Source organism: Penicillium cinerascens, assembly GCF_028974065.1.
Source record: "Penicillium cinerascens strain IBT 15544 chromosome Unknown scaffold_4_segment0_segment1, whole genome shotgun sequence".
Lineage (NCBI taxonomy): Eukaryota > Fungi > Ascomycota > Eurotiomycetes > Eurotiales > Aspergillaceae > Penicillium > Penicillium cinerascens.
The window spans coordinates 36226-63420 of NW_026695298.1; the positions used below are offsets into that span (position 1 = coordinate 36226).

Genomic DNA, 27195 nt, shown 5'->3' on the forward strand with positions numbered 1-27195 from the left:
GGGGCGAGACTGGGGCGCCCACTTGTGCCGCGTGTGGAGCCGAACCGATTGACCTTAACCCCGACCTCCGGCTTACGAGCTTCTCCATTCTTGGCGAAAGCATCGAAATAGAAACCCCGTGGGAGCGCATTCACGGGGCCAGTTCACATGAATATTCTACGCTGGTTTCCTTCACGTTTGGCCAAGCCCCGTGTGAACTTGGATTCCTAACCACTTCGTGATTCGCTTGCACAAAAGTTGAATATGTCTTTGACAGAGGTTTACGCGGCTGTACAGTCTGCCTGGGTTGAAGGCCGACTGGAAAATGTCCTCAGAGGCAGAAAGAACTTGCTGGATTGCATGCCGCACTGACACGCCATCGATCTGGCTTAGTCGCTGCGTTTTCCAAAGGTATGTAGTCCTTGATGGACAATGACTATCACCAGAGAGATGACTGCGACTTGTATGATCTCAATCCACTGATTTATTATCTTACCAAAGATCTTGAGACTATCGAAGATGGCGCATCGGTGGAGATTGACCTCGCTCTCGATGCAATTAAGCAGCTTTACGACCAATTGGATTTCCTTCCTCCTGGATCGGGAGAGAGGTCTGTTCAAGCTGGTCAGACCTCTCCTTGAACTCTGTGGCGCTGGGTCCGGTCCTGATTCAAGCGGCTTTGCCATGCCCTCTTTCGTCAGCTATTCTTCCTTTGGCGGCTGCCGTCGCCGCGGGAAGTTGTTGTGTGGTTCTTTTGTGCGTCGCAACGCCCGCGATCAACCAAGTTCTCCACAACATCATCCAGAATGGCATGGACCAGGAGGCAATTGGGCTTGTGGATGTTTCTGTTCGTTCCGAAGAGTTAAAACACCTACGCTTTGAATCCAGCCGCCCTACAGGACTCAGAGACCACCGAAGACTTTGCCAATGTGATGCGGCAAATAAACCCAGCCATACGAATTCACATCCCCACCACCGGCCTCCCTGCGATATTTGTCGACCGCAGCACCTCAGAACTGGAGACAGTTGCAACCTGGCTAGAAAAATCGATCTTGAATGGCTCTCGCCAGCATTCTGGATCGATGCCTCGGGTCTGCTTTGTGGACGAATTCGTGATTGAACAGCTTACGTGGCTTGTGCAGCAACGACTCGACTGGGTAGGGGAAAGGCGCGGCATCCTCTGACCAGTCCGGCAACAGAGATTGCCGATCTTCTGACATCTACCTTCCCCTCTCTCAAAAAGAAGGGGCTGTCTGTCACCGCCGACAAGCTCTCTCGCCTGATTGTGCTTCAGTCCACCGAGTAATATTAAGCCCATCCAAGTATTGGTATAGTGACCCAACTGACGATTGTGTACATGTCCAGTTCGATTGATCCAGAAACTATTGGTCCGGTTGCAAGTCAGGTCACAAAGTCATACCACGGCATCTTGTTGATTCCGACCACCAGTCTCGATCACGGGATTGACTTGTGGAACAAAGTGTAGGTTCAAATTAAGTGCCACTAAAGTGCCAAGGAACCTCAGTCTGACTCTTCTAGGAACAATGGCATGCCTTCGCCGGCGATCTATGTGTTCGGCGGCGGGAAAGAAACCTGGTACCTCTCCCAGTTTATTAACTCAGAGCATTGCTTTGTAAATTGCATTCCTCCGCGATCATTTTGTGAGTATCCATCCATACGCGCTATGCTGAGCTGGTATTAACTTGGTATTTCCCAGGCATGATTGCACCCAGTTCATCACACGATACTTTCGCGCTGCCATTCCGCCCAGACAACTTTTCACGCAATAAAGTTATCCTACAAGACTCCAACCTGAATTACCAAGGATCTCGTCATGGTTACCTGAATTTGAAGAAAATTTCACAGCCAAAGGGCGGTCGGCTCTCGTATTTTGAGCAAGGTCTGATCGTGGGACTGAGCGTTACTGCTATCGCTGCGTCAACCTTTGCATTTACTATCTTCAAGGGATTGAAGCAGGTCTATTATTGAATATTTCGAGAGAGAGCCCAAATTGTCCATGTCCCCCTTCTGTACGCATATGCTTGTTTGTTTAGAGACTAGGGGAAGTGAAACTTTTTTTGGTAGCTCTATCTTTGCGGCACCTAAGCCATCCGTTAACCATACCGTGCCATACATTAGCAGGAACTGTAGGCGAATAGCTGTATGCGATCTATAGTGCAGAAATAACTTTTCTCGACGACGCTTGGACTCACTTGAGAACTTAATATGTCGCAAATACTCTGGCTATAGTTGTGGAATATGCTATGAAGAAAATGAGTAGTCACTACAGTTACAAGGGAACTGCAGAGACATCCGCAATATATAATCTAGTAGACTCCAATTTGAGCGCAGCTAAAGCAAATTATTAGTTCAGGCAATAGCGAAAAAAAAAAAAAAAAAAAAAAAAAAAAAAAAAAAAAAACAGGTGATAAGCTCTTTCTGGGTAGCCGTTAAAGCGTGGATATAGATTCTCTCTCATCGAACTGGCAATCATAATAGACAAGCATTTCTACGGTACAAGGGCCTTAGGAATAATGTCAACACAAGTAGCCCACGATAGCGGTGACGGCTTATATCCATTTAATTTAAGTCACTGTACATAGCAAAGCTAAAGTTAAAAGGGGCTCAACCAGGGGAACAACCAAGTAGCTTCCATCCTCAACCCCTAGATGAAGCGTGTGTGGGCCCTTATTCTCGATGTCAGGGTGGTGATTCAAGAAATCAAACTCCATCATGCTCATATAGTGACCCGCCACCTTTAGCACCAAAAATTCCCCAGTGTCAAAAGTAATGCCAGCTGGCCAAATAGGAACTTCTAGGCGATATACTTGACCTGCCTTTACCGGCGGCCTCTTTTTTGTCATTGCGATACTTTGGCCATGCGTTCGGGTCAGAAGAAGGAATCTTGGTTCTAGCGTGAGTGACTCGGAGAGCCCCTGTGGGCCCAAGGTATTTGAGGAAGCAAGTATTGGACACCTCGTCAGGGCTGCGTTTGGGTGGCACCAGTTGTTTAAGTGGTACGTTCATGTGTTGTAAAATTGCCCCAGACTTGTCCATTTTCCGCAACTGGACGAATACGTCCAAGTCTTGCGGGATATCTGCCGAGAGGTGTAGAATAACCTTGCTGTATCCGAGCAGCCAGGTTGGCTTTCCGAATTTGTAGGTAAAGATGAGTTCCTCGGAATTGTGATCGGGCTTTGTGGGGACAAAATCCGATAGATAAGACAACTCAGACGACGAGGAGGGTGGTTGAGGGGAGAGGTCGCCGCTCTCGGTCAGGAACAGCTTGGTATATTGAGTCTGGGGCACGGGATACGCCGGAAACGGTTTATTGTCAATCGGTGCCTGTTTGTGTGCCGGGTCAGCCAGTTGTCAGTCAACTAAGGATTGCAAACTTACCTCATTAAAAGGCAATAAAGAAACCCGGATCCGGGGCGTCGCTGGCCAGTCATTTTGGATATCCTTGGTGTAGAAATCCAAAAACTTGCGAAGATCCTCTGTGCTTTCATCTGAATATAGATCAGACCATTCTTGCTTGGGGTGCACTCGCAACCTGCCAGAGTACGTTAGTATGCTACATCGCGGCAATACACCGGGGGGAAAAGGCCAGGGGCTACTGACCATTTATCCTGGCATCCAAGGCATTGTATCCCCCGATCGAGCCGCTGGTATGAAGAGAGGTCGAGTAACTGGCAAGTACGTAGCACGGAGCCTTCACGCGATCCAGTTTAGCTCTTTTGTCCTCCCAGTACTCGTTGTACAGCGGATACCGAGTGAGCATATCGGTGATTGCCTCTACCTGGCCCCGACCGATCATCGATGATTCAAGAATCTTCCAAAACCGCTGATAAGGATAGGGTGTGCCACCGCGGCAAAGTGTATCCCGGTAGAAGTCACTGGCTCCCTCCCATGGGGCAAAGGCGGCCAGATGAGGAGGCTGCTCCGCCGCAATGAACCACTGAGACATGGCTAGCCAGCTGTTGCCAGCGAGCGCCACCTTTCCGTTACACCAGTCCAACTGAGCCACATGCTCAATCGCATCGTAGCCATCTCGACCATCTTGAGATCCTAGCCACCTAATCCACGTAGGTTAGTATATTCTTGCCATAATCGCCCTGGAAATCAACGTACGGGATGGTGCCTTCGGGTTCCAACATCCGCGCAGGTCAAAGTTAATGATTGCGTAGTCATGACCAACCCAGTCGGCAGGGTCAAGGCCCTCAAACTTCTCATATCCACTTAATCGTTCTTCTGGGACCCCAAATCGACCTTCAATCATATGTAACCCATGAGGCCCTAAGGAATGTTTTGAATCAGCTTTGAGTTCATTCCCTTAAGACTATGCAACACGACCAAGGCTCTCACTAACCATTGCCACCTTTACCATACGGGCTCCAGATGAGAATTGCTGGAATGTTAGAGCGGCCCTTAGGACGGAAGATATCACAATAGAGCTTGACGCCATCTCTCATGGTGACCGCCACATCCCGTTCAAAAATGGTGTCTACAGGAAATGCGGCATTCTTCTCACTTTCCGGAAGCCCTTTGGAGCTCCTGGGTGGAAGGATGAAATGGAGCCACTTGTTGGCAGCCCCCTCCTCCGGCGGAATGGCCGGGGCCTGGGCAACGTCAAAACCAGCAATGGCCAGAGTCATGACGAATAAGAGCTTTGGTTTCGAAACAAACTATTGAGGGTTATAGTCGACTTCCAATGGTCAGAGCTTCAGCCTATCTTTATAACCATGTCATTATCCGCGGATTATTTGCACCTTCGGCACCCCCTCGCCCGACGGCGTGTGTGGGATATCCGGAGCGGGGCCGAAATCAGGCAAAGGGGGATCCACCCCAAAAAGGGCGAGAATTATGGGGTACTGACAACGGGTCGATAGCGGGGAAAGCTGTCTTATGGGGTACGGAACCATTCCGTGGGGGTAGAACCTGGGCCAAAGGAGAAGGCAATGCGGTATCACTAATCGGCATTGCTTCTCTTTCAGGGTGCTTAGACAGTCGGGACCGCACTATAAATTGTAGGCTTATGAATTGGTAGCATGGTAAAGGATACCTTCAAATAATCTTGTTCCTGACTCTCAATTTGCTCTCCTGGATCAGTTCAATATGGCATCAGCAAATGCTCCTCTTCGCCGAGTTGTCACTACGCACCATGGTTCCCAATCTGTGATCTTGTTTGATGGAAATCTAGAACCCAATAAAGGATTTGCTTCCAAAGCTGCAACCATCTGGATGACCAGACAGTACCCGGCGGAGCTAACGGCAACCGATCCGAGTGCCGATAGCCGCAGTAAGCAGATGTATAGCAGGGGGTCTCTGATCCGCGTGGTGGATTTTCCTCCGAACTCCAAGGGCCACAACCACCGCACACAGTCACTCGATTATGCGATTATCATGGATGGTGAAATGGAGATGCTCCTTGATGACGGATCGAAAACTAGGGTTCGGGCTGGTGATGTTGTCGTACAACAAGCAGTCAGTTGGCCTCTGGTCCTTTCCTTTATGCGCCAGAGACGCGAGAGCTAACACAGAAGTAGACTATGCACCAGTGGAATAACCCCAACAGATAAAGTGTCCCGTGTTATCTTTGTTCTGCTCCCCTCTGAGCCTTTTATCGTGGGAGAAGCGCTTGGTGACAAGGGGATACCAGAGGCATTTAGAGTTACATCCTGACTAGTTAATGTGACGCTTTTGTAACATCATCTGTGTCTCGAGTCATGGAGGAATCATCTTAGTGATTTAACTATGTCATCAACCTGTTGTCTTCGTCGAAAAGACTTTGTAAAATAACTAACTTATTTGCATATTTATACATGTGCATCTTTGCTAAGCTCATATCATCGATAATTTCTAGTTTCTTGTTCTAAATGATAGTAGCTGTATGACCGGAAAGTAAGAATATTGTCAACGTTCGCTATCTTTGTAGCTCTCCCGCTTCTTCCGCTGAGACCTCTTGCTCTCGCCAAATAGAAAGATAATCCGTCCTCAACTCACTCACGATGAATAAAAAGTAAGCAAAAAAACCAAAATAAGATAATACAACAGTCAGGATTCGCATGTTGGCACCCACCATAATACTCACTGACCGGCGTGTGGCTTAAGTACGGCTGGGCGGATGGAAACCCTGTTCTCCGCACCCTGTTCTCCGCACCCTATGGTCATATGTGACACGAATGACGGAGAATAGGAAAATATAGCGAGTAAAGTCTTAGTCGATTTGAGTAAGTGTGTAGTAGACTAGATAAGCTGAAATCAGCCTCTATCGCGCGGCTGCCGCACTGGCCCTTCAACTAGGCTCCATATGCAGAGCAGCCTAGAGTTATTGGGTCAGCCCCATCTCATCTACTAGGTCCAAACTTTCAGCATCTGCGCCTCGCCGCTTTGGCTTAGTAGTTGTGGCTTGTCGCACAGTTTCTAGTTCTGGATTTCTGGTTGCTACTTCAGTACGCTCTATGGGGCTTGAAAAAGATGTGTCAAAGTTGGAAATAACGGGATATACTAAGAATGTTGCCTATAGTGCATTTTTGGTCCAGTGGTTTTATTGCCTAAAAAGTGCGACAAGATACTTAGCTAGTACCCCATCCCTACTTCATCAATCCTGCCTAGCCTCTGCTACGCGATCACTGATTCTCCCTAATGGCTCTGACGACCAGATCACTTAGATTAAGGCGAGTCAATAATGTTTCCAATAGAATGTTGCTATAAATGCCGGAAGAACTTACGTATCCATATAAGCGCGGATCTTGACAATCTTGTTCTGTTCGTTGAACACGCATATCCAGGTATACACATTGGTGAACGGCAGGCCATTCTTACACTTCGTGTCCACAGCCTTCAGCTCAACAGCGGCTTGGCGACCATCGCAGATGATGTTTTGAACTTCCAGCTTCAAGGGACTCGCCCAAGTTGAGCTGAGAGCCTTGGTCCCTTCGTGGAACTCGGCCTTGGAATGGTAGTGCCCAGCGATAGGGCAAAGGTGCCTGCCATGAGCAACGTAAGTAAGGGTAAGACACAAACCCATAGTCACTGCCCACCTTTTACTTGCCAGTCCACATCGTCAACAATATTTTCAAAGAAATCTTGAGCTCTCCCTTCTCCGAAGGGGGCAAAAAATCTTTTTGACTTGCTCGGTGGAAGGCATCTTACTGAGAAATAAAGTCGTTCCTTACCTGAGTGAGTCGGTGACGCGAAGAGTAAATAAATAGACTTCACGAGAGGTGCAGCCAAAACCCATAGTATCAATTTAGAAGACACTTATCTCCGAACTTGTGGTAATAGTAGGGAATGAGCCTGCCCCCGCGATTTCGGCTGTGTGTGGGCAGAGCCGAGTGGACACAGCCGAAAAAATCTCATTGTGCCGAGGGCCGCGGTGCTTCCTAGCAAAGTTACTAATAAAATGCATTATTGAACCAAAAATTGCAGAGCAGCTGTTATCCACTCTTCCACTAAAAATGCCACTGCAAGTGATCGTTGTTGGCGCAGGCCTGGCTGGTCTGGGCGCTGCCATTGCCCTCAACCGTGCGGGCCACAATATCCAAGTATAGATTCCGCTTTGTCTCCTACTTGACTCTTCTTCACTTGACGAGGCTCACCTTCGCGGTAACAGGTTCTCGAACAATCCAGTTTTCGCAATGAAGTAGGCGCAGCCATTCACGTCGCACCCAACGCTACACGGATCTTGAAGGAATGGGGTTGTAATTTGAACGGCCTATATCCTGTACAATGCAACCGTCTACAGGTCTGGGATTCGGAGGGGAAATCTCCTTTTGACCCCTGTTGTATGTTTAACAATCCTCTGGCAAGAGCGCAAGACACCCTAATTAACCCTTTATCGGTAGGTGACGAAAGACCTCCACCGGAAATTGAATACCACAGATGACTGGCTTCTGACCCATCGTGTGGATCTCCACAATGTTCTGCGCTGCTGCAGCTCAGGAAGTGGATGGCCGAAAGGTTGACATTCGCCTTTCATCGCGCGTGGTCTCTGTCGTAAGTGAGCTCTCTCTGGTACGGCTAGGATTAATTCTCCATTAATTCTCTTTTGTTTTATTTCTCATCTAGGGATTCCGAGGCTGGAATTGTCACACTAGAGGATGGAACCATCTACAAGGGCGATTTGATTGTGGGAGCAGATGGAGTGCATGTAATAAGTCCCGCCACTCTCATCGTAAATCTGGTACTAATTAGGTGTTGGCTAGTCCCGATCTCTGCGTGCTATTGTCGGACAGGAGCACAGAAAAGAAAGCACAGGACAAAATTGTTTCCGGTTCCTCGTTCCCATGTCAAAGGCCCAGGCAAATCCCTTGACTGCGGCACTGTTGTAAAGACTCGGCGTGGATGGGGTCCACGCTTTCGTCCAGTCCAGATCGCCGCCTCGTCGTCTACCCTTGCCGCGAGGGTGATCTTCTCAACGTTGTTGCAATTCACCCTACGGGTCCTGAAGAGGTCAAAGAGGCATCCTGGCTCGACTCGGGCAATCTCGATCAGCTCCTGGAGACTTATTCTTCATTTGGACCAGAGCTCCAAGAACTCTGCCGCATGGCTGAGGACCTCAAACTTTGGAGCTTGGCGTCACGCTCCCCGCCAACCACTTTCGTCCAGGGCAAGCTTGCCTTGGTAGGCGATGCAGCGCATCCAACACTTCCCTCGTAAGCCTATCATTATTAACTCTCTCCCCACCTTTCCCTCCATTGCTGACCTCACAAAGACCAAGGACAAGGTGGCGCGCAGGCATTTGAGGATGGAGCTGCATTGGGCGGTGTGTTGCCAGCCGACACTACACTGGACCAGGTTCCTCAGCGCTTGTCTCTATACGACAAAGTCCGTTATGACCGAGCAGTGACAGTTATGATGATGTCCAAGACGCACGACGAACGACGAGCCGAGACGTTGGACGAGCTGCGGAAGTATGTTCCCAAAGCAGAAATGCCTCCCGACATGTTTTCCCTTCACCTGGCCTTTCGTGTCCAGGCCGGGATGCCAAGCGTCTGCTTGAAGCGCAGGTCTAGGATCCCAGGGTGGAAAATGTTGAGAAGACCTCAGCAGTCAGCATACTATCGTAACAGTTTATCATAAATTGAGACGCCACTTCATATGCCCTATCCTTCGCAATGCCTTACTAATCCAATCCACCTTGGTGGTAGATCCACTGAAGGGAGCTTTGCATGGAGATGTGGAGAGCCAACGAGGGGTATGATGCGTAGTCGCAACTTAATTTTGAAGATCATCCTGCTCAATATCCTAGTTTTGAAGGTCATCCGAGGTTGTACCTTAGCCGGGGGTCGACCAATTCCGCGCTTCGTAAGCCGACCAGATCTCGTGCCCTCCCCGTAGCCGATCGTTGCCGAATTGACGCGGGAACGCGTAAACTTCGGGGTAAAGTCACAGCGCACCCCGCCAACCTGCACGCTTGTACTCTCTGTGCCATGAGCGCTGTCTCAGCATCTCATTATTCTTCCAGCCAGGTCCGTCTTGGTGTGATGTTGTAACCACAATGCAAGCTGCGGATGGAGACCACTGCGAGCAATGCAACGCCACCTTCCAGCGGGAAAGAACACTACCAACGGCATCGCCGCACCCACACCAAAGAAAAACCGTTTGTATGTATTTCAATGCAATGATGGTACTTTATGCGCGTACCTGCATCCAGCGACTGACTATCCACAGTCATGTACAGAATGTGGCCAAAGTTTCGCTCGAATGTACGTTTGTTGCAATTCTACCCCAGCGTTCTTGGGTGCTGACTTGCATACAGAGACTCCCTTACCCGGCATTACGGCACGAGACATCGACAAGGGGCTTCTGAATCTTCCGGAGAGCGACGACGGGTGATTCAGGCATGCAAGCCGTGTAATTTATCCAAGCTTCGATGCGATGGACAGCGACCATGTGAACGGTGTCGTCGATATGAGGATGAATGCTACTATGAAGACCGCCAGAAACGTCGGATGACAGACCGCAATCTCTCTCCCACCTTGCCGCATTCTAAGCGACATCATCCGCAACTCCAGCCCTCAGCAGTACGGGGCTAACGCACTCCTCCTATCCAGGGGACCCCTCGCAGTCCACGACAAACCCATCTCCGCCACTCACGATTGTCAATCAGGTGGCTGCCGTACGGGCTGTGCGTGCCACTGTCGCACGAGCCGGCCAACATGCCTGATCTCAATGGTTATGCGATGGAAAGTGCGGACCAAGTGCCCACTCAGGGTTCGACGCTAAACAATGAAGGGGCTTTCCGATCTCAAGTATCCAAGATGGGGGAGTCTGCTTGACTTGACCTAGACATAGGGGAGGGCTTGGACCCTCCATCTGGCCGAACATTTTGGATCCGCGATCGTCCTTGGACCATTTCGACAACATTTGGTTGGCATCCACCGAACCAACCACAGGTCCAATTCCTGCCCCAGAAACCCCTCAAATACCCACGCCTTTGACTACCGCCACTGTGGGTGAGATTTATAATCGCGCTTGCTCACCTGGCCCCACCGACGAGGCCGTCGAGCCACGACAATATCAACCAACCGCAATCGAGATCGATGCGCAGCTGACGTTTCCAGATATGCAGCATATTCGTACGGAGGATGTAGACAAAGAACACCTAGCCCACATCCATGAGATTCAGCAGAATGTCGTAGACGAGGTGGCCAAGCTAGCCTCAGTCCTGGAATCGAAATCGCTCTTCCCGCCGTTCGTGAAGTTAAAGATTCCACCTGCCCCGATCATCAACGCTTGGACACAACTATATTTTGAACATTTTCATCCTGTCTTTCCGGTCCTTCACAAGCCCACATATAGGGGCCCAGATACGCATTGGCTCCTAGTGTTTGCTGTCAGTGCTATTGGAGCTCAGTTTTCCCGAATCCCGCAGGCCCAGACTTGCGCGAGGGCCATGCACGAATTGATCCGTCGACAGTCCATGTATCTGGTAAGTCTTCCTCGCTCCTGATTTGCTCGCGTCGGTGACTTGGCGGTTGGGCATTTCAAGATTCCTATCATCTAGTGCGAAAATCAAAATAAGAATGGTCGGGAACTTTGGTTAACGCAGGTGATTCTCCTTAACAAATTGGTCTGATGTACTCCGGAGAACGGAGAGCGTTAGAGATCGCGGAGCTCCTGCAGGCGCTCCCTGTTACTCTCGCTCGGAGAAACATCTTTTCACGAACATATTGTCTGCACCGAAGATGGCAGGGCTAGACCTCTCACTTTCCCAAAGGTGGCAAATTTGGGCTCTGGATGAGGAGCGGAGGCGGACTGGGTTCGCTATCTGGGTAAGGAGATGTCATTGGATCTACCTAGGTATGAAGTCTAATCTACGGGAAGCTCGTTGATTCGGCTTTTCAAAGCCATTTTGATCTCACGCCGGTCCTTTCGGTTGGAGAGTTACAGAACTCGTTGCCCCATGGCGAGGAAAGATGGGCAGCTTCAGGTGCCCGAGGGTGGGCCAGCTTTTCTACGCACACAGGTCCGTCCGTCCATTACGTTCCTTCCACATAGTTTACATGTCCTTATGAGTCCCTAGAATCAAGCACGCTCCATACGGTGGAGCAAGTTGTCAGAGACAGCACTTGGATGGCATCGTGGATAAAGACCGGCATTTTGGGCAAACAAACCCTCCTTCAGCTGCTGTCGAACGCCGCTGTCATTGATCAAGATCGTCTTCTTTCCTCACAATCCCACAACGGTATAAGCCAGATCGAGGCTGAGGCGGCGCTTAAGGCGCTACTTGCAGGGACAGAAGATGAAGAGTCAAACGTCTCAGCATTAGAACTCAAGGCATCTATCTCACATCGACTGGTGATTCTCTCAGTCCTCATGCTGCGTAATACTCCTCGACTCCCCCTGCTTGCTACAGCCATGCGTGTGAGGTATCGTCGTTACACCGATGAAGAACTCCGCAGTCTAGCGACAGAATGGAATAAGGCACCACAGGAGCGTCGACGGGCTGCTGTATATGCTGCGCGAGCGTTTGAATCAGTCCGCAGCCAGTATTGCGCCCATTTTTTAACCCCTGTGCTGTTATTCCGCGCGACTTTAATCATTTGGCTCTTTACTGTTCTCGATGACCTGTCACTTGACTCGCAGCCCGCAAGTGACGCGCCCTTGATCATTCTCGGTGCCTCCAATACGACCGATCCGAATCAAGAGCAGTGGGTGGAATCTGGAAACGGTCGTGTCAAATTACAGGGGGTTGGCAACATCTTCTCTTCACTGGGCCGGCAACGATTTCTTGATGAGTCGATCTCTGCGATGCAGTCCCTCCGATCGTGGGGGATAAGTAGAATCTATAGGCAACTGCTAACTCAACTACGAGCGGACTAGAATCTCTGATATCAGACAAGGGGGGGTCGAGTGGAACTGGTCTCTATCCTACCTAATATCTAGCTGTACTGGCCTCGGCGATGAATATCAGTTGTATGTTAATGAAAAAGAAGAATTTATCACAATTCCGGCAGGGGATGACACGTAGACAAAATGGCTTCAAAGCTTACAATTCATTGCGTATTGGCGTCAATTTTCGGTCACGTGTAAATTCCAATTCCGTGGGTGCTAGAGCCGCCAGGCCCATCACGCATGTAAAAATCGAGTATATGTCAGGGGCAAGATGAGGTATTTTTGTATACTGGAGTTGGGGGATCGGGTGACCGAGTATGATCTTTTGAGGTTGGGTTTTCTTTGTTTAGTCTCTTTGTCTGATCTGTTACAGTAGCGGACGAGTCGTATCGAGTTCGTTTAAACTTATGTGTTGTATAGTAGATAGTCGTTTTCGACTACGAAAATTGACGCACGTCCGAGGCACTTTTTGATTTAACACTTTGGATGAAGCAATTTCCTGCGAGTCCGCCACCTGGGACAAACTCACCCAGTTACGCTGACCGGAAAGGCCCTTGGTCTGTGACCAGAATTTATTTCATACAGAACCCCTGGGGAAGATAACCAAAACAGTAAAGCCAATTTCTCAAAGTCTCAGATAAATCATCACTTGGTAGCTCCACGAGACCCTCGACTAAATTGAGATCTTGTGTAGAGAGCAAGCGTGACTATGCACGCGCCAAACTGATGATATGTAGCCATTTGTCACAAACAACAGATCCCCGGATGCATACAAGGTAAATACTATTAACCAGGCTTACTCCTGTGCTCTCTCGCAGTGCTCAATGACGGCGTCATCTTTGGTATTGTCGCGCCCATCGAGGATTTCGTCCACCTCGTCCGACGTGTGGCGTCGTCGATACCATGATGTGGTTATGGCAGGACCTTCGAAGACTTCGGATATTTCCCTCTAGCGAGAGGCCTTTGGTCTCTGCAAAGAAGAGATATACGATAAGACTCATAACTACCAGGAGCCCCACATAGACCAGGTAATACTTCCAAGAGATAGCTTCTAGCGCAATAGGGTTCACGAAAGTATTGAATGTAAGTGCAATGGTGTTGCACATGTTCGTGAAGGCGATTCCTTTCTGGCGAGCATGGAAGGGAAGGATTTCCGCTGGGTAGGCTGCTGAGGGTTAATGATGTATTCTGACCGGGCTTTCTCTGTCAGGATGACTGACCAAATGTGAGCGGGGTGACGCCGATATCATAAAAGAAAAGTAGATGAAGATGAAGGCAATAACGGTCCGGCCGATTGCTTCAGTATTTGTGGTTTCCAAGTAGACTGCTGACAGTACTGTAAAGACTGTAAATGTGACTAGCATACCGATGCAGGAGATTAAATATAACGACCTGCGACCGAGCCTGTCGATGCAGAAAGACCCGGATCATGGCAGCGAAGAGATTGAAGATCTGAAGGATGCCATTGATAAGAGTCTTCGTAAAAGCTATCCTGAATGCCAACGGTTTCAAGAACCATTGCCAGGTAGTAGGTGATGATACCATTGCCTGACCATTGGGATATAATTGCAGCAAATCCCGCGATTGCCGTGCGCTTCTTATCAGCTGCTGTGTTCCACATCTAGGGCAACCGGCAGTGTTGTTAGCAGAGAGGATACAGGAACCAAGTGTGGTCGGGAACACTTACGACGGACCATCCCATGCGCTCAATCTCAGTGTCTGACTGGATATGAGCCGTGATCAATGCCATCTCATGATGAACCAACGGGTGAGAACTATCTCCCCCGGCGTGATATTTGATTAGAAAAGCGCGCGCTTCGTCCAGCTTGTTTTTGGACACAAGCCAACGCGGCGATTCGGGAACGAAGAAGATCCCAAGTAGCTGCACGAGCGGGAAGAACGCTTGCATGATGGAGGATGCGCCAGCTCCAGGTGGACGCGAGAGAGAAGGTGCCAAATGTGATCCAGCTCGAAGCGATCGACCCGACATAGAAGCATGTCTGAAAAAGACCAGTTACCTTGGCTCGATGCGCAGGGTAGGCGATTTCCGTGATAAGCACTGGTGCTGGGACGAGGACGATTTCCACCCCCATGCCTACTATGAAACGTGCGACTATGAAGGTGGCAATGTTCTGCGATGCGCCTTGAATTGCGGCTCCTATTGTCAAGATGACAATGCCAATCACGATGGTATACCGTCGACCAATCTTGTCGGACAACCACGCAGTCGGAAACGCAAGTAGTACCTATTGCCATCGTCAAATGTCAGTAGGTGTATCATGAGTTTTGGGTTGAAGTGGCCTCTCCACTTACACCTCCCAAAAACATGACTGCATTCAAGAGTCCAAGCCAGGTGCCGCTCGGATTGCCGAAATAATTCATCCAGGTATCCAACCCCTGAAGGCCGTTCATCATTGAAGAGTCAAACCCCATTGTCGTTGCAGATAGCAAGACAACGCCGATACAAAGGTTCAATTTTAGAAGATGAGGTGTGAGGTACCACGCCTAGGGTTCTCCGGCAAGACATCGGCCAACCGGTCTTCCACGTCCCTGAGACCATCCCCCTTGAGGGAGCTCAAGCGTCGTTCCATGATAGTTGTTCGTTGCTGGGGATGGGAGTAAAAGAGACCCGACTGGTGCGTCGGGCAACAATGGCTTGCGCCTACTCCTCGCTTCGTCCAGACCTCCTATATATCTAATCCACGAGGACAATGCGTACGTTCCGCAGTGAGGCATGCCAATGAGATTTGTCTTACAAACGCACCAGAGCTTAGCGCTTTCCCACAGATCCCTATTGCCCAGTTTGCCATGGTTTCCGGGGGTTCCCCACCCAGTCTCGCGCCACCCCCACACGCACTCAGGGGGATAGACTATGTGGAACCTGCGATGCGGGGTCAACAGCCGAGTGGGGAAAGCGCACAAGGACTCCGGGGGATATGGTGTAGCGTGTTGTGGAATCATAGAACTCGCGCTGATTCGCGTGTAGATCCCACGCTAGTGAATAGCGGAATTGCGGCGAGCCGAGACAGTACCGTTCACCCGAAGCAACCACATCCAACCCCAGACCTTTACCCTGCCTCCTTTTTTTTTTTTGCCCCAACGATGCTGAACAAATGCAGCTAGACTGTGGAGCCACGAATTAGGGTCCAAAGACACTAACTCCCACGGGCTTCATGGGCTACGTTAGACCGATACAGGTCTAGCCAAGGCCTTCGTGAGATTTCCTCGCCTATCAACACCGAATGATTGTCTTCTAAAAAGTCTCGGTCAGATTCAGCGGCCCGTCGCTTGTCAGAAAGCCGGAAGCGAAGTGTGCGGGCGCGAAGCCACACTCTCTAGCACACGTGGCTGGTCCTACCCTTGAGCAACCTGGAATACGCGCCGACCACGGTTTCGCAACTGAGTTTCAACGAGAGCAAGCGACTGACATTGACACTTCCACTCAAGGACCATACATGGCCGAGTTACGCACCAGCCAGCGAGTGCCACTGCGCTGTACAGAATGCGCGCAACGCCGCATCAAATGTGATAAGAAAATCCCTTGCCGCAGATGCATCGCTAACCGCTGCGCCCACCTCTGCGTCCGCGAAGTTGTTCGGGTGAGAGGTAAACCGACTGTGTAAGCAATCTGCGCCAATTCATTCCCCCACCAGCTGTGACCGCTCAACTAACTCCAGTCCTTCAGCGCGCGCGCCGATAGAAGATGCCAATGCCTCGCTAGCTCGGCAGAACTCGAGGTTACAGGAGCGGGTGGCTGAGCTCGAGCTCGCTCTAACGTTGAGCTTGCGGGGCCGAGCCGGAGCGCAACGATTCAGCGTCGGTAACGGCTCGCCCAGCAATGACAGGCCAATGCCGACTGCTGGGCATCAGGCTACTGCCTTTGAGGAGGTTGGAGCCATCCTAGATGAGTGGAATCTCGGCCGGCTGAAGCAGGAGAAATTGGGAAAGCCAACTTCGGAAAATGACTTGCACTTCCTTGTCGAGACCCTTAAATCCGTCCCAGATAGCTCGACGAGCACCCGAATCGTCGAGTTCTCCTTGCAGATGTTGGGATGGATCCACTAAGCACTCCGTGCGGACCAATTTCTCATCGAGCACGAAGCTTTCCATAATGCGCTGATAGCCGGCACGCTTGAGGTTCTTCAGGATCACAAGTGGATGGCTATTTACTTCAGTGTCCTGGCAGTACGTCCGAGTCAATCTTGACGCAGGTGGTGACCCCATTTGCTGACCTTAACTCGTAGGTAGGGATATTCTTCATGGCCGATGAGGATACATCATCGCTGAAGTTGCCTGTGGTCGAGCCAAGCCCGTATCCTTTCTCAGTATCATATCACTGGTATTGTGCGGCTTTCCTGCAGCTCGAATATTCCGACGCCATGGGAAAACCGCAGCTGCATGTAGTGCAGGTCGCTGCCATTCTGACGCTTTGCCATTCCCACTTTGGACAAAGATACCGGGACATCAACCTGTCAAGTCTTGTTAAACCCCCTAAACCCTAACCTAATAACCTAATAACCTAATAACCTACTAACCTACTAACCTACTAACCTACTAACCTACTAACCTACTAACCTACTAACCTACTAACCTACTAACCTACTAACCTACTAACCTACTAATACTACCCTACTACCCTACTACTCTACTTACTACCCACTACTCTACTCCTCTACTTACTACTTACTACTCTACTCCTCTACTCTACTACTTTATTCTACTACTTTATTCTACTATCCTACCCTACTATCCTACCCTACTATCCTACTCTATACTACCCTACTTTATTATCTATAGCGGTTTAGCGGTTTACCCTACTATCTTACTACCCTACCTTACCTTCCTTAGCTACTAAGCTTATATATAATTAAATACTACTAGCAGCCACTATGCCTTCTATTATTCTATCTACCTATGTCTCTCTTATAGACCCCTTTACGCTATACCTATAGTAGAAATAATATATATATCCTACTAGTATTGAGAAGATATCACTTTATCAATTCCTCTTATATATTAGTACGATATATCATTCGGATCTATATTTATAACTACTAAGCGTAATCGATTTCAACGCTTAATAACTTCGTGGATACTAGCCTAATCAGGATACTACTAATATTAATCTAACCGCCAAGACTCCCTCTATTAAACGAGCCTACCTAGGATTAGTCATCTAGTAAAAACTTTCAAACTCCCTTTCCCTACTAATTATCCTAGTATAAGGCTTGCTTACGTAATATAAATCCTCTAGCCTAGTAGCGAGAGGGCTATAGTATCTAGAACTTCTTCCCTTATTCTAATAGCTTACCTCGTTCGCGAGATATTAAAGGATTACTATTAGCCCTGATACTAGCCTTAAGGACTTTCTAGGGTCTAGAAGTTAGCCTAATAGCTAAGCCTAGTACTTACATAAGGGATGTCTAGCTTAAATAGGGATAGGCTACCCGCGCGAAAAGGTCTTGGCATCCCCCATCAAAAATAATTCACGAAAACCAGACCCCCTTAGCCCTCACTATTCTAGGTCGAAATCTAAAAATGTAAATAAGCCAAAAGATTGGAAAGGCTTTAATATTAAAAGATTTAAAAGACCCGATCGAAAAATACTAAGATTTGACCTACTTAGGGGGGGGGGTACCGTGTTGACTCGGTACCCCCCCCCTTGCCAAGACTTTTTAACTATGGGTACCCCCCCCTACCGGGCGATTCTATGTTTAGGTGACGTTGGAAAATCACCTTGACCTTGAATTAATCCTTGAAGATCCAGACGCTGGTTTCTTTGTTCAACGAGGAATCCAAATTGGAACCACCCGTCGCTTCCTACGTGATATAAATGAATGGGCTAAAGTAACGAAACTAAACATGCAAATTGACCAAGGTGCTGAAGATTTTCTTGATGACGCCGAACAAGTTTGACAGCTATGTTTCTTACGCCAAGGTCTGATTGGCTCCACACTGTGTTAGAAGCCGGGAGTTTTGTGCGTCGTGGCGTTCTATTCAATTTGTATTGAGGCCGTAGTATTTTGAATAGCGGCTGCTGGCTTATAAGATGATTAAGTGTGTCCTTGTCTTGTTATCAAGTTATAGCATGCGTTGTCGGATAAAGAGGAAAAAGATATACTACTGCATTTAAAATATATCGCCTACCTAGATTGATTGCCTTATTGTCCCCTATGGAGATGCGTTGCTTCGTACTTCCTTAATGGGCGAATGACAAAGGCAAAAAGAGGGCGACGGAATGTCATGCCCTCTGTGCGTCCATATTCATCGAAGTAAAATCCACGCACTGGTTTGTGTGATTGTGGCAAAAAGCTGAAGATGAACATAGCGCTCCAGTCAAATACTGTACCGTAGAGGAAGAGCTTACTGAAGTATTCAGGCTGCTGAACGTCATTGCAGCAAAAATGGGCCTTTGAGGCGGGTCAGCTGCTGGATGAACTAGATTTATGGCATCCAAAAGGCATCAATGATATTGGTAGTATGTGGAAGCGATCGATTTATAGCCGCGGAGTTAAAATCACAAGAGGTTGAAAGCCACCTCCAGCGACTTGACACCCAGTGGCGGCTTGAGCCGATCATTTCTATTCTTGCAGTGAACAGTCTTATGCTCTGCCATACCGTTAACGTTCATAAGGTCAATGAAGAAGCCTGTCCTCTTTGGATCAGATGAGTGCAGGCGAAAACTGCTGAGGTGGATAAAAAGGATCTTGCATCCGTATTCCTCCCCTTTGCTTGGCCTATTTACATAAATGTTACTAGTACGTACTGCATTTCTCGAATCCGTGGTTTATTTAAGGGATCCAGCAGAATAATGCGTCTTGGCATAACTTAGCCAAATCTAAAAATTTATGCCAAACGGATTCTTGGCGGGTAACCCGCGGCCTCACCTATCAGGCCCCCGAGCTCTTCGGTTTGGGGGGTTGGGCCTAGAGTACAAGCCCGGCCCGCGGTTATAGGCCCTAAAGTCAGGCCCAAACCTAGCCCCGTGGTGAGGTCTATTAGTAGAATATTTAAAATCGCTGGATTGAGATCACCAAAAAGGTGGAAGGAAAGTCAGACCTCCCTTTTCCCACAATCTACCTTAAAACCGTCACTACTTTAATCCCGTTCCGTAGGACCTATAGTATGACGGCCTGGCCTTTGGTTCCCCTGTCATGCCCTTGTCTTCAGCCCCTAACGTCAACGCAAGATGGGAATGGCACCTAATTCGGTCTAGTTTTTGAGCCATGTTTATAGACAAGAAATGAGGTATTTTTCTCTAATATCGACATCACAAGGATATCATAAAGTGAGGGGAAGATATAGACATCGTCATAAAGTAATAGGTAGACCTAATAACCGAGTTATGTAGGTTGGCAGGGAGAGAAAGCATAGTAAATACAGAAGTGAGAGACAGGTAAGAGATACATAAGAGAAAATTGGAAAATCAGACGTAAGATGGTGAGAAATGGCAGAACGGGAACATCCATGTTGAATTGAAAGCCCTGGGTAAATGCATATATGAATGCATACACCTAAAGTCCTGACTAGTAATAACAGAGAGATAGAGACATAAGCACGTGTGATCGATAAATATTCAGGCCGGATACTCGAGGGGCAGTGTCGACAACGAATTCACAAGTCAAAGTCTGCCGATGAGACTTGAGCGAGTGAGGCGCAAGGAAACAAAAGAGAACCGAAACTTTGATTCGGACCTACTAAGTTAGAAGTATCCAGCGTCATAGTATCTGCTGAAATAAGGACTTGACGACCACTCGCGCACATCGTAATTTTTATAAGCATCTGCGGCTGATTCCTCATTCTCCTCCTTAATATTTTTGTCGTAGTGTCTCACAGCTCCGCTATACCTGTCATAGAACTCCTCCTCATTAGCGGCAGCCTTCCAACTGCTGAATACCTCGTTTCGAATTGAAGCGATAACTTCAACCACCTTGCTTTTGGTAAGAAAGGTCTTCATGATTGCTTCAAACAGAAGTCGTTGGACCGAGGCATCATTTAAAATCGAGGATAAAACTTCCTTCTCTTTTGCCAGCCCTTCTGGGTCTTTTGACCATTCGGAATCAGAAAACAGCTTGTAGAGAGCACGGATCTTTGCCTCAGTGTCTAGGAAAGACCTCAGCGCCGTGAGTTGCTCTGGTTCTAGCGAGATGACATCTGTGGCGAAGGACGGCGCTGGCCCTTGAAGAGCTTTGAGGACATCGTCAACATATCCTTTTTTCTGTTCCTCGAGTACTTTAGATTTATACTCATCGCGGGTCCCTTTCAACCAACCAACGTTGGCTTCGTCGACGCTATATATTCTCATTGCCACAGACTTGCAAAGATTCACAGAGGTCTCAGGGTCTGACCATCCAGGGAGATTACAGAGCGTTTGGAAAAAGTCTATAGCCTCAGTCACTTCATCAAAGTCCCGTTTAATCTGAGAGGACATCATCTTTGACGGAGGTTGCTAATGAACAAATGGTTAAGTCCAATTTTTCAGAACGTAGATCATCTTGCTTGATCGAGGGAGATCTTACCATAGAATAGAAAGCCTTCGTGACGTTCAAAATATCGTTTTCGTCAATATCAAGCATAAGTTCTTGGCGTGCGAAGGATGAGAACAGTTCGAAAGGAAATTCTCCCGGATCGTGTTCAGGGATTTCAAGTTTATTCCTGCTGGCCAGCTGGGAATAGAAGAGGAAATCCTTGACGATGCTTTTGCAAACAGCTGCTTGCGCCTTTAGCCACAGGGTCTCGGGTCCTTCGCTGGGTTTGAAGTGTTCATGGAAAAAATGCAGTGACTTTTCATAAACAATTTTGTTTCGACGTTTGGATTCCATCAGGTATCTTAGTTGCCAAAGTCTTTTGAGATGTTCGCTCTTTTTCCTTAGGTCATACTCCTCGTCAGACATAATGTTGACTTTCCTGCCCGGTCGTTTGATTTCTGCCTCTCGCGCAGAAACTAAGCGGTCGTAAGTATCAAGCTGCTCATCGCTCGGGACCCTGTTTCTGATAGTCCAGGGCATTTTTGAGGAACGGATGGAATAAAACCAAATATCAATGAGATCGAAGTTTCTGGGTATTGGTGAATATGAGGGAGAGAGTTCGAGGGCACTGGATTAAATTGAAATATATTGGGGGATTAATACATTTCCTCTTTGCGGATGAAGGGGGGCTTTATAGACCGTCATCACCCCACCACGAGCTGAACAGGAAATATGGTTGGCTGCGTATATGATAGTTGGAGATGCAAGATTACATAGGGCTTTGAGATAGCTGCCAATCATTGAGCTGGAAAATGGCGCTCAGGACAGTAACTGCATTCATGAGATGTGGAAGGTAGTATTTTCTTAGAATGGAAGGTCTTGCGAAAGAAAAATGACGCATGCAATTGTGGAGTGCCCACATGCACCAGAGAAAAAGTGATTTGTCCAAAGTGGCATCCCACACTTCGATCCTCTCCTACGTTGGTACTTTAATTGCTAGAGAGATTTGGTGTCTGTTACTAGTAAGTACTAAGGGCCAGAAGCAAACGTAGATTATTGGCGAACCGGATAATATATTCTTATTCTTCACCCTCTCCTCCCCAAGGCTTTTTCACCCCATACCTTGCAGCCAGACCTGGCACTCACCCGCGGACCCTCCACCTGAAGAGGAGGTACGAGTGGAGGGTCGGACATCCCGATCCTCCGAGGGTCACCCTCAGGGTCCCCACGTGGCTGATTCTAGGGGGAAGAAAGGTATGTTTTAGGTGTTAATCCACGTAGTCATCTCTCCTAAAATAGTAGGCGTGTCCAAAATAGGTAAAGTGTGTATTATGCGGGTCGGTTGGACCCTTACCGTCGGAGGTGTGGGTGGAGGTTCCTAACTTTGGACCCGCGGGACGGGTGAGTGTGCCAGTCTACTTGCAGCCCCCACATCGACCCGCCTATCGAGGTACCATCTTGTACTACAACGTGGGTCATCGCACATAAAGCAAAACTAACTGTGGCTCGCTGTAACCTCAATCTACTACCCGTGCATTCTGCACTTAATGGGTTCGATCCAGCAAAAACCTAGTGTTTAGGAGCTTGAACCCTGTAGGTGCCACCTACATCAAAACCAAAGTTGGCGCTTCGTAGAGAGTCAAGAGTAAGTCGATCGATCACTCACCTAAAAATAATCCGGCTGCTTTTACGGTGAGACCTTTTTAGGGATGTCGACCATATCCGACAGTCCATTGCATTCTTTTGTATCCTCTATACTCTCTTGCCTCTTCCCGTCCGTCATCAGCACCTTAGCTGCCCTGTTCTCAATTGCCTGCGTGTCGTAGCCCACACTGGTGGCGGGTAATCGGTGATTGATGATTATTCTGGCCATACTCGGTGGCCTGTTCTTCAGTAATTTTCGGTGGTAAATGCGCAGCGTCTTCAAAACCAGTTTACTTTATAGTCGCAAGGCCGATTCTTTTGTGGTCATCGTCGGGTCTTGTTCCGGTCAACATTGCGGAAGTGACTAAGGAGACCGGTTTCGTGGATCATTGCGGCGGCGTAGCGGGCAGCCAGCAGATTGCGTCGTACTAATTTGCGCTTCAAAGACCGGCGCGAGAGATCTTCTCAGTATGGTTCTTCGCAGTGAGGTGTATAGCGGGCACTACAACAAGACATATCTCGATGTTTGAGACCCCGTCGTAGCCACTGTGATCTGACTCTATTTCAGTATTTTTATATACAAAATATGCCGTAGGCTAATACGCATCCATCTTTTTTAAATGGAGATTAATGTGTACGGTCCAAGTATTCCGCTAGTGGTCTCTTTCGTCATTAGCTTGGTTGGCCGAGCCGTCTTCTCCACTGTTTGACCGCCTCTCGCGGATGCTGTTGCAATAGCTTTCTTCACCGCGGAGGCAAGACGGGTCAAGCGTTTCCCCATCTCCGTCCCACGCATACGCAGCCTTAGTCACACCACCGAGGTTGCCCGCATCCCACAACGTATCAGTTTTCGCACACTCATTTGCTGCCTTATTTCTCGCAACCCCTACATGAGCTGGAATTCACTGAAGAGTGATAGATTGGGCGTTTGCCGCGACCGGATAACTCGTACGTGATGGTAAATTGTCCGGAGCAAGTATACGGTCTTGGCCTGACGGTCGCTTTGGATTCCGCACCGCTTGAATTGCAACCGGGCTGTCAGAAAATATTATTATTTCTCTGACTTCCATTGTGTCCTCTCTCTCGTCTCTTGATGCTCTTATATAAGGCCCCGTTATAATTGATTTTAGGGCCATCTCCACCCGTAAAAGCTCCGCGACCTACGCCCTGGACTGGGATTCCGTTCCAAGATAGCGCTGGAGCATTACACCCGATAGGTTTACTGCAGATGCGTCCACCGATCTAGGCTATCGGTGAATAGTGTATAGCGCTACTGCGGCTCGTTTATAGGCATTATTGCGAACTGCGTTGTATTTTGAACTCCAGCAACATTCAGAGATACGAAATGCATATATTCTCCGATATGCCAATGTCATCGTACCAATTTCTAATGCACTGATAGGGTATCTAACCACCCGCTAAGTCGTAAGCCTGCAAGATATCCTAAATGTGTCGATCCATCTTCTCCGACATCCAACTCCTCTATATCATGAAGGACCTTCTTAATATATTCGCTAGCGCCGCTAAGTTTCATAATAAGTGCAATAGCGTGGTGGACATCGAGAAGCCGGAAAGATAGCGGATCTACCGTGCGATGAGGACTTAGGGTTAGCGAACGTGTGACGGGAAACAAGGGGTTACGTAAGAAAGGACTGCGTTCTGTCGAGTCAATCCTATATTAGTATCGTGTGCCAGTGCGTTCGAAATAGATCTGGAATTCGCCGAATAGCCAGTGGTAGTCTAGCGTTAGAGTGAGGGCGTTTATAGGACTATCGATTTTGGGTCTATTAATAAGATAGATTATTCCGGGATCGAACATATCCAAGATCCGAAGAGCATTCTTCTTTGAATCGCTCTAGGTATAACATTAGCACTATCAAAATACCAATCCTAATAATCGTATATACTAAATCGGTTTCACTAGAAGCTACCATCGTTAGATAATAAGGGAGAATATAGGCAACCTCTAAGTACTGAAATTGATTATTGGTAGACTGCGCCAAAACCCAAAAAAAACCCGCAAAAGTGGGGCTCTTGCGGGTTTTACTCATATTTCAAAACCCGCAAACCTGTATAACTACATAAATTCCATAAAAATAGCCTAAATAGGAAGGTTACCTGCCTATTGAAGCTATTTTATGAATTTGCGGGTTTTGGCGGGGTCTAATTATTGGACTCATCCTTCAATAGGTTCCCGTTATCGTCTACACAAGATTCCGAATTCTCCGCGAAATGTTTTTTAGCTACTGCCCTATCGAATTTCCGAGACACTACATAGCGGTGGCGATCGCGTATAAGATAGTTCTATCGTAAAATAGATACACGCTACCTATTTTCGGTCGGTGTTAAGCTCTATAGCGATGATAACGACGTAGGCGTTGGTTATAGTGTCTTGACTAATAATGCTCTAACTGCAACTGCGAATTAGTATATACTCACTGGAGATTAACTATATATATTAGTAAGGAATTTACGAACGGGGAAGGAGTAGACCTCGGCAAGGACCGCAAGGGACCGGACTAGACCGCGGACCGGTCCTAACTTTTCAAGGACTGGCACGGTCCTAACTTTTTAAGGACCGCACCAATGCGGTCCGGTGCGGTCCTACGGTCCTATAAATAGGACAAATATAGAAAACCCCGTGATATATATATTTTATGTAGAATCTAGAGGTATTTTTCAGTATTCTACTTTCATTCTTTATAAGGAATAGTTATAGCTAATGCCTACTAAAAAAATTGAAGAGGATTTTTGCAGAAATCACTTATATAGATGATTTATGATTTATATAATAAATAAGATTTTAACCTCTAATGACCCTTTGTCTCTACTAATTATATAAAAAATTGTCAGGATTTTAGGTGTCTGCATTTATAACTGCAGATTTCTAGAGCTTCCAATTCAACATAGAAGTTCCCGCTGAAATTCCCGTTCTGCCATTTCTCACCGCTTTTATCTGATCTTGCAGTTATCTCTCATTTATCTCTCACTTTGCTCTCACTTCAGCCTTTACTATGCTTTCTCTTTCCATTTGCCTACCGGACCGAGGTTATTAGGCCTATCCTGTCTATAGCCGCGGGTAACAGCACGTTTACCTACCTCGGGTAACAGCACGTTTACCTACCTCGGGCAATAGCACGTTTACGGCAAGATTACCTCGGGCGAATATTACCTTAGGTAATTAGCCAGATGAACTGAATATTTCTGTCTATAAATATAGCCTAGAAACCAGACTAAATAAAACAAGAGCTTTCATCTTAATTATTCTCTTACTACCTTTCTCTCATAAAGGCAGACTAAAGAGACCCTTTATCTTTATCTTCATCCATCTTCCTGGGGTAAGCTACTACGCCGCAGTAGTAGCCGACCTCTACGGGAGGTAGTATTTCTCTCTACAAATATTTGTCCTAAGGACTGCCCTGCCGCATAGGGACCCTTAGGCATTTATTTATCTCTCTTATTTTCATATACTACCAATCCCGACAGTTTACTTACCTAATACTATTACACTATAGCTCTCTATAGCCCTCTAAGAGCGAGGAATCCGCAATCTCTTAGTGTCAGGATTTTAGGTGCATGCATTAATTCATGTAGATTTCCAGAGCTTCCAATTCAACATGGAAAGTTCCAGTTGATGTTCCCGTTCTGCCATCTCTCACCGCTTTCATCTGATCTTCCAATTATCTCTCATTTATCTCTCACTTTCCCCTCACTTCGGCCTTTACTATGCTTTTTATCTACGTCAGCCTACCAAACCGAGGTTATTAGGCCTATCCTGTCTATAGCCGCGGGTAACAGCACGTTTACCTACCTCGGGCAACAGCACGTTTACGGCAAGATTACCTCGGGCAAACAGCCTACGCTTACCTTGGGTAATTAGCTAGATGAACTGAATATTTTCTGTCAATAAATATGGCCTAGAAACCAGACTGAATAAAACAAGAGCTTTCATCTGAATTATTCTCTTACTACCTTTCTCTCCTAAAGGCAGACCAAAGAGACCCTTTATCTTTATCTTTATTCATCTTCCAGGGGTAAGCCACTACGCCGCAGTAGTAGCTAACCTCTACGGGAGGTAGTATTTCTCTCTACAAATATTTGTCCTGAGGACAGCCCTGCCGCATAGGGACCCGCAGGCATTTATTTATCTCTCTTATTATTATATACTACCAATCCCGACACTTAGCGTATATTTATAATTAGGGTCTATAGATCTTTATCCACCCTTATATAGGCTAGATATAAGAGTCTAGGATTAATAAACTTATAGCTCTTGATACTATTATATTTAAAGCGTTTTCGCTCTATTTAGTAGCTAAGGAATATAGAATATATAAATTCTCTTAATCTATACCTACCTATAGCGTACTGTGTCTAATAACTAGTTAGTAAGTAGTTTATAAATAGTTAATAACTAGTTATTCACTAATAGATTTTATTATAGCTCGTAGCTTATCTAGTCTAGATTTATTAATATTCACGATATAGGCAAACCCTTATGAGTTTCTGGATACTCTAGAAGTAGAGGTATATACTCAATAATAGTAGCTAATATTAGGTGGGTTAGATGAAAGGTTAATAGTGTTGGAATATAACTTGGCTAGGAATAAATCAGTTTAAAACTAGTTTGGATCTAGTTATTGTCAATATATATTTACCTTATCTGGGTCAGGAATTGCTGCTTAGAATTCTTGCTAGTCTTCAAACTCATCGACATACTCGCTCGCTAGTTCCGTATCAGGTTCAGGATTAACCTATATAA

General features: G+C 47.4%; 10 protein-coding genes across 10 annotated transcripts; 6 read left to right on the forward strand and 4 right to left on the reverse strand.

Moving 5' to 3' along the window:
• Window positions 1–404: 404 nt before the first annotated feature.
• On the forward strand, window positions 405–1968 carry N7498_009104 (uncharacterized protein; the record flags this gene model as incomplete). Its single annotated transcript, XM_058456160.1, has 6 exons — window positions 405–603; window positions 868–1136; window positions 1181–1281; window positions 1345–1461; window positions 1519–1640; window positions 1697–1968. The coding sequence occupies 6 exons, from the start codon at window positions 405–407 to the stop codon at window positions 1966–1968; spliced, it is 1080 nt and encodes a 359-aa protein (XP_058303059.1).
• A 792-nt stretch (window positions 1969–2760) lies between these two features.
• On the reverse strand, window positions 2761–4634 carry N7498_009105 (alpha/beta-hydrolase; the record flags this gene model as incomplete). Its single annotated transcript, XM_058456161.1, has 5 exons — window positions 2761–3324; window positions 3379–3488; window positions 3601–4047; window positions 4111–4275; window positions 4349–4634. 5 exons carry the CDS (start codon window positions 4632–4634, stop codon window positions 2761–2763), a joined length of 1572 nt encoding a protein of 523 aa, XP_058303060.1.
• A 460-nt stretch (window positions 4635–5094) lies between these two features.
• On the forward strand, window positions 5095–5514 carry N7498_009106 (cupin domain-containing protein; the record flags this gene model as incomplete). Its single annotated transcript, XM_058456162.1, has 1 exon — window positions 5095–5514. The coding sequence occupies one exon, from the start codon at window positions 5095–5097 to the stop codon at window positions 5512–5514; it is 420 nt and encodes a 139-aa protein (XP_058303061.1).
• Window positions 5515–6706: 1192 nt separating this feature from the next.
• Window positions 6707–7009, reverse strand: N7498_009107 (nuclear transport factor 2 family protein; the record flags this gene model as incomplete). The annotated part of the gene is made up of 1 exon (XM_058456163.1): window positions 6707–7009. One exon carries the CDS (start codon window positions 7007–7009, stop codon window positions 6707–6709), a length of 303 nt encoding a protein of 100 aa, XP_058303062.1.
• A 430-nt stretch (window positions 7010–7439) lies between these two features.
• On the forward strand, window positions 7440–7867 carry N7498_009108 (FAD/NAD(P)-binding domain-containing protein; the record flags this gene model as incomplete). Its single annotated transcript, XM_058456164.1, has 3 exons — window positions 7440–7526; window positions 7595–7766; window positions 7827–7867. 3 exons carry the CDS (start codon window positions 7440–7442, stop codon window positions 7865–7867), a joined length of 300 nt encoding a protein of 99 aa, XP_058303063.1.
• Window positions 7868–7899: 32 nt separating this feature from the next.
• Window positions 7900–12309, forward strand: N7498_009109 (fungal specific transcription factor domain-containing protein; the record flags this gene model as incomplete). Its single annotated transcript, XM_058456165.1, has 9 exons — window positions 7900–7977; window positions 8176–8254; window positions 8315–8604; window positions 8719–8894; window positions 9233–9288; window positions 9743–9815; window positions 10279–10915; window positions 11311–11452; window positions 11510–12309. The coding sequence occupies 9 exons, from the start codon at window positions 7900–7902 to the stop codon at window positions 12307–12309; spliced, it is 2331 nt and encodes a 776-aa protein (XP_058303064.1).
• An 845-nt stretch (window positions 12310–13154) lies between these two features.
• On the reverse strand, window positions 13155–14754 carry N7498_009110 (uncharacterized protein; the record flags this gene model as incomplete). The annotated part of the gene is given in 6 exon segments (XM_058456166.1): window positions 13155–13486; window positions 13538–13657; window positions 13714–13942; window positions 14009–14203; window positions 14223–14567; window positions 14635–14754. The coding sequence occupies 6 exon segments, from the start codon at window positions 14752–14754 to the stop codon at window positions 13155–13157; spliced, it is 1341 nt and encodes a 446-aa protein (XP_058303065.1).
• Window positions 14755–15776: 1022 nt separating this feature from the next.
• On the forward strand, window positions 15777–16386 carry N7498_009111 (Zn(II)2Cys6 transcription factor domain-containing protein; the record flags this gene model as incomplete). The annotated part of the gene is made up of 2 exons (XM_058456167.1): window positions 15777–15940; window positions 15999–16386. The coding sequence occupies 2 exons, from the start codon at window positions 15777–15779 to the stop codon at window positions 16384–16386; spliced, it is 552 nt and encodes a 183-aa protein (XP_058303066.1).
• A 194-nt stretch (window positions 16387–16580) lies between these two features.
• N7498_009112 (uncharacterized protein) lies at window positions 16581–17126 on the forward strand (the record flags this gene model as incomplete). Its single annotated transcript, XM_058456168.1, has 2 exons — window positions 16581–16797; window positions 17119–17126. The coding sequence occupies 2 exons, from the start codon at window positions 16581–16583 to the stop codon at window positions 17124–17126; spliced, it is 225 nt and encodes a 74-aa protein (XP_058303067.1).
• A 2897-nt stretch (window positions 17127–20023) lies between these two features.
• Window positions 20024–20755, reverse strand: N7498_009113 (uncharacterized protein; the record flags this gene model as incomplete). The annotated part of the gene is made up of 1 exon (XM_058456169.1): window positions 20024–20755. The coding sequence occupies one exon, from the start codon at window positions 20753–20755 to the stop codon at window positions 20024–20026; it is 732 nt and encodes a 243-aa protein (XP_058303068.1).
• Window positions 20756–27195: the final 6440 nt, after the last annotated feature.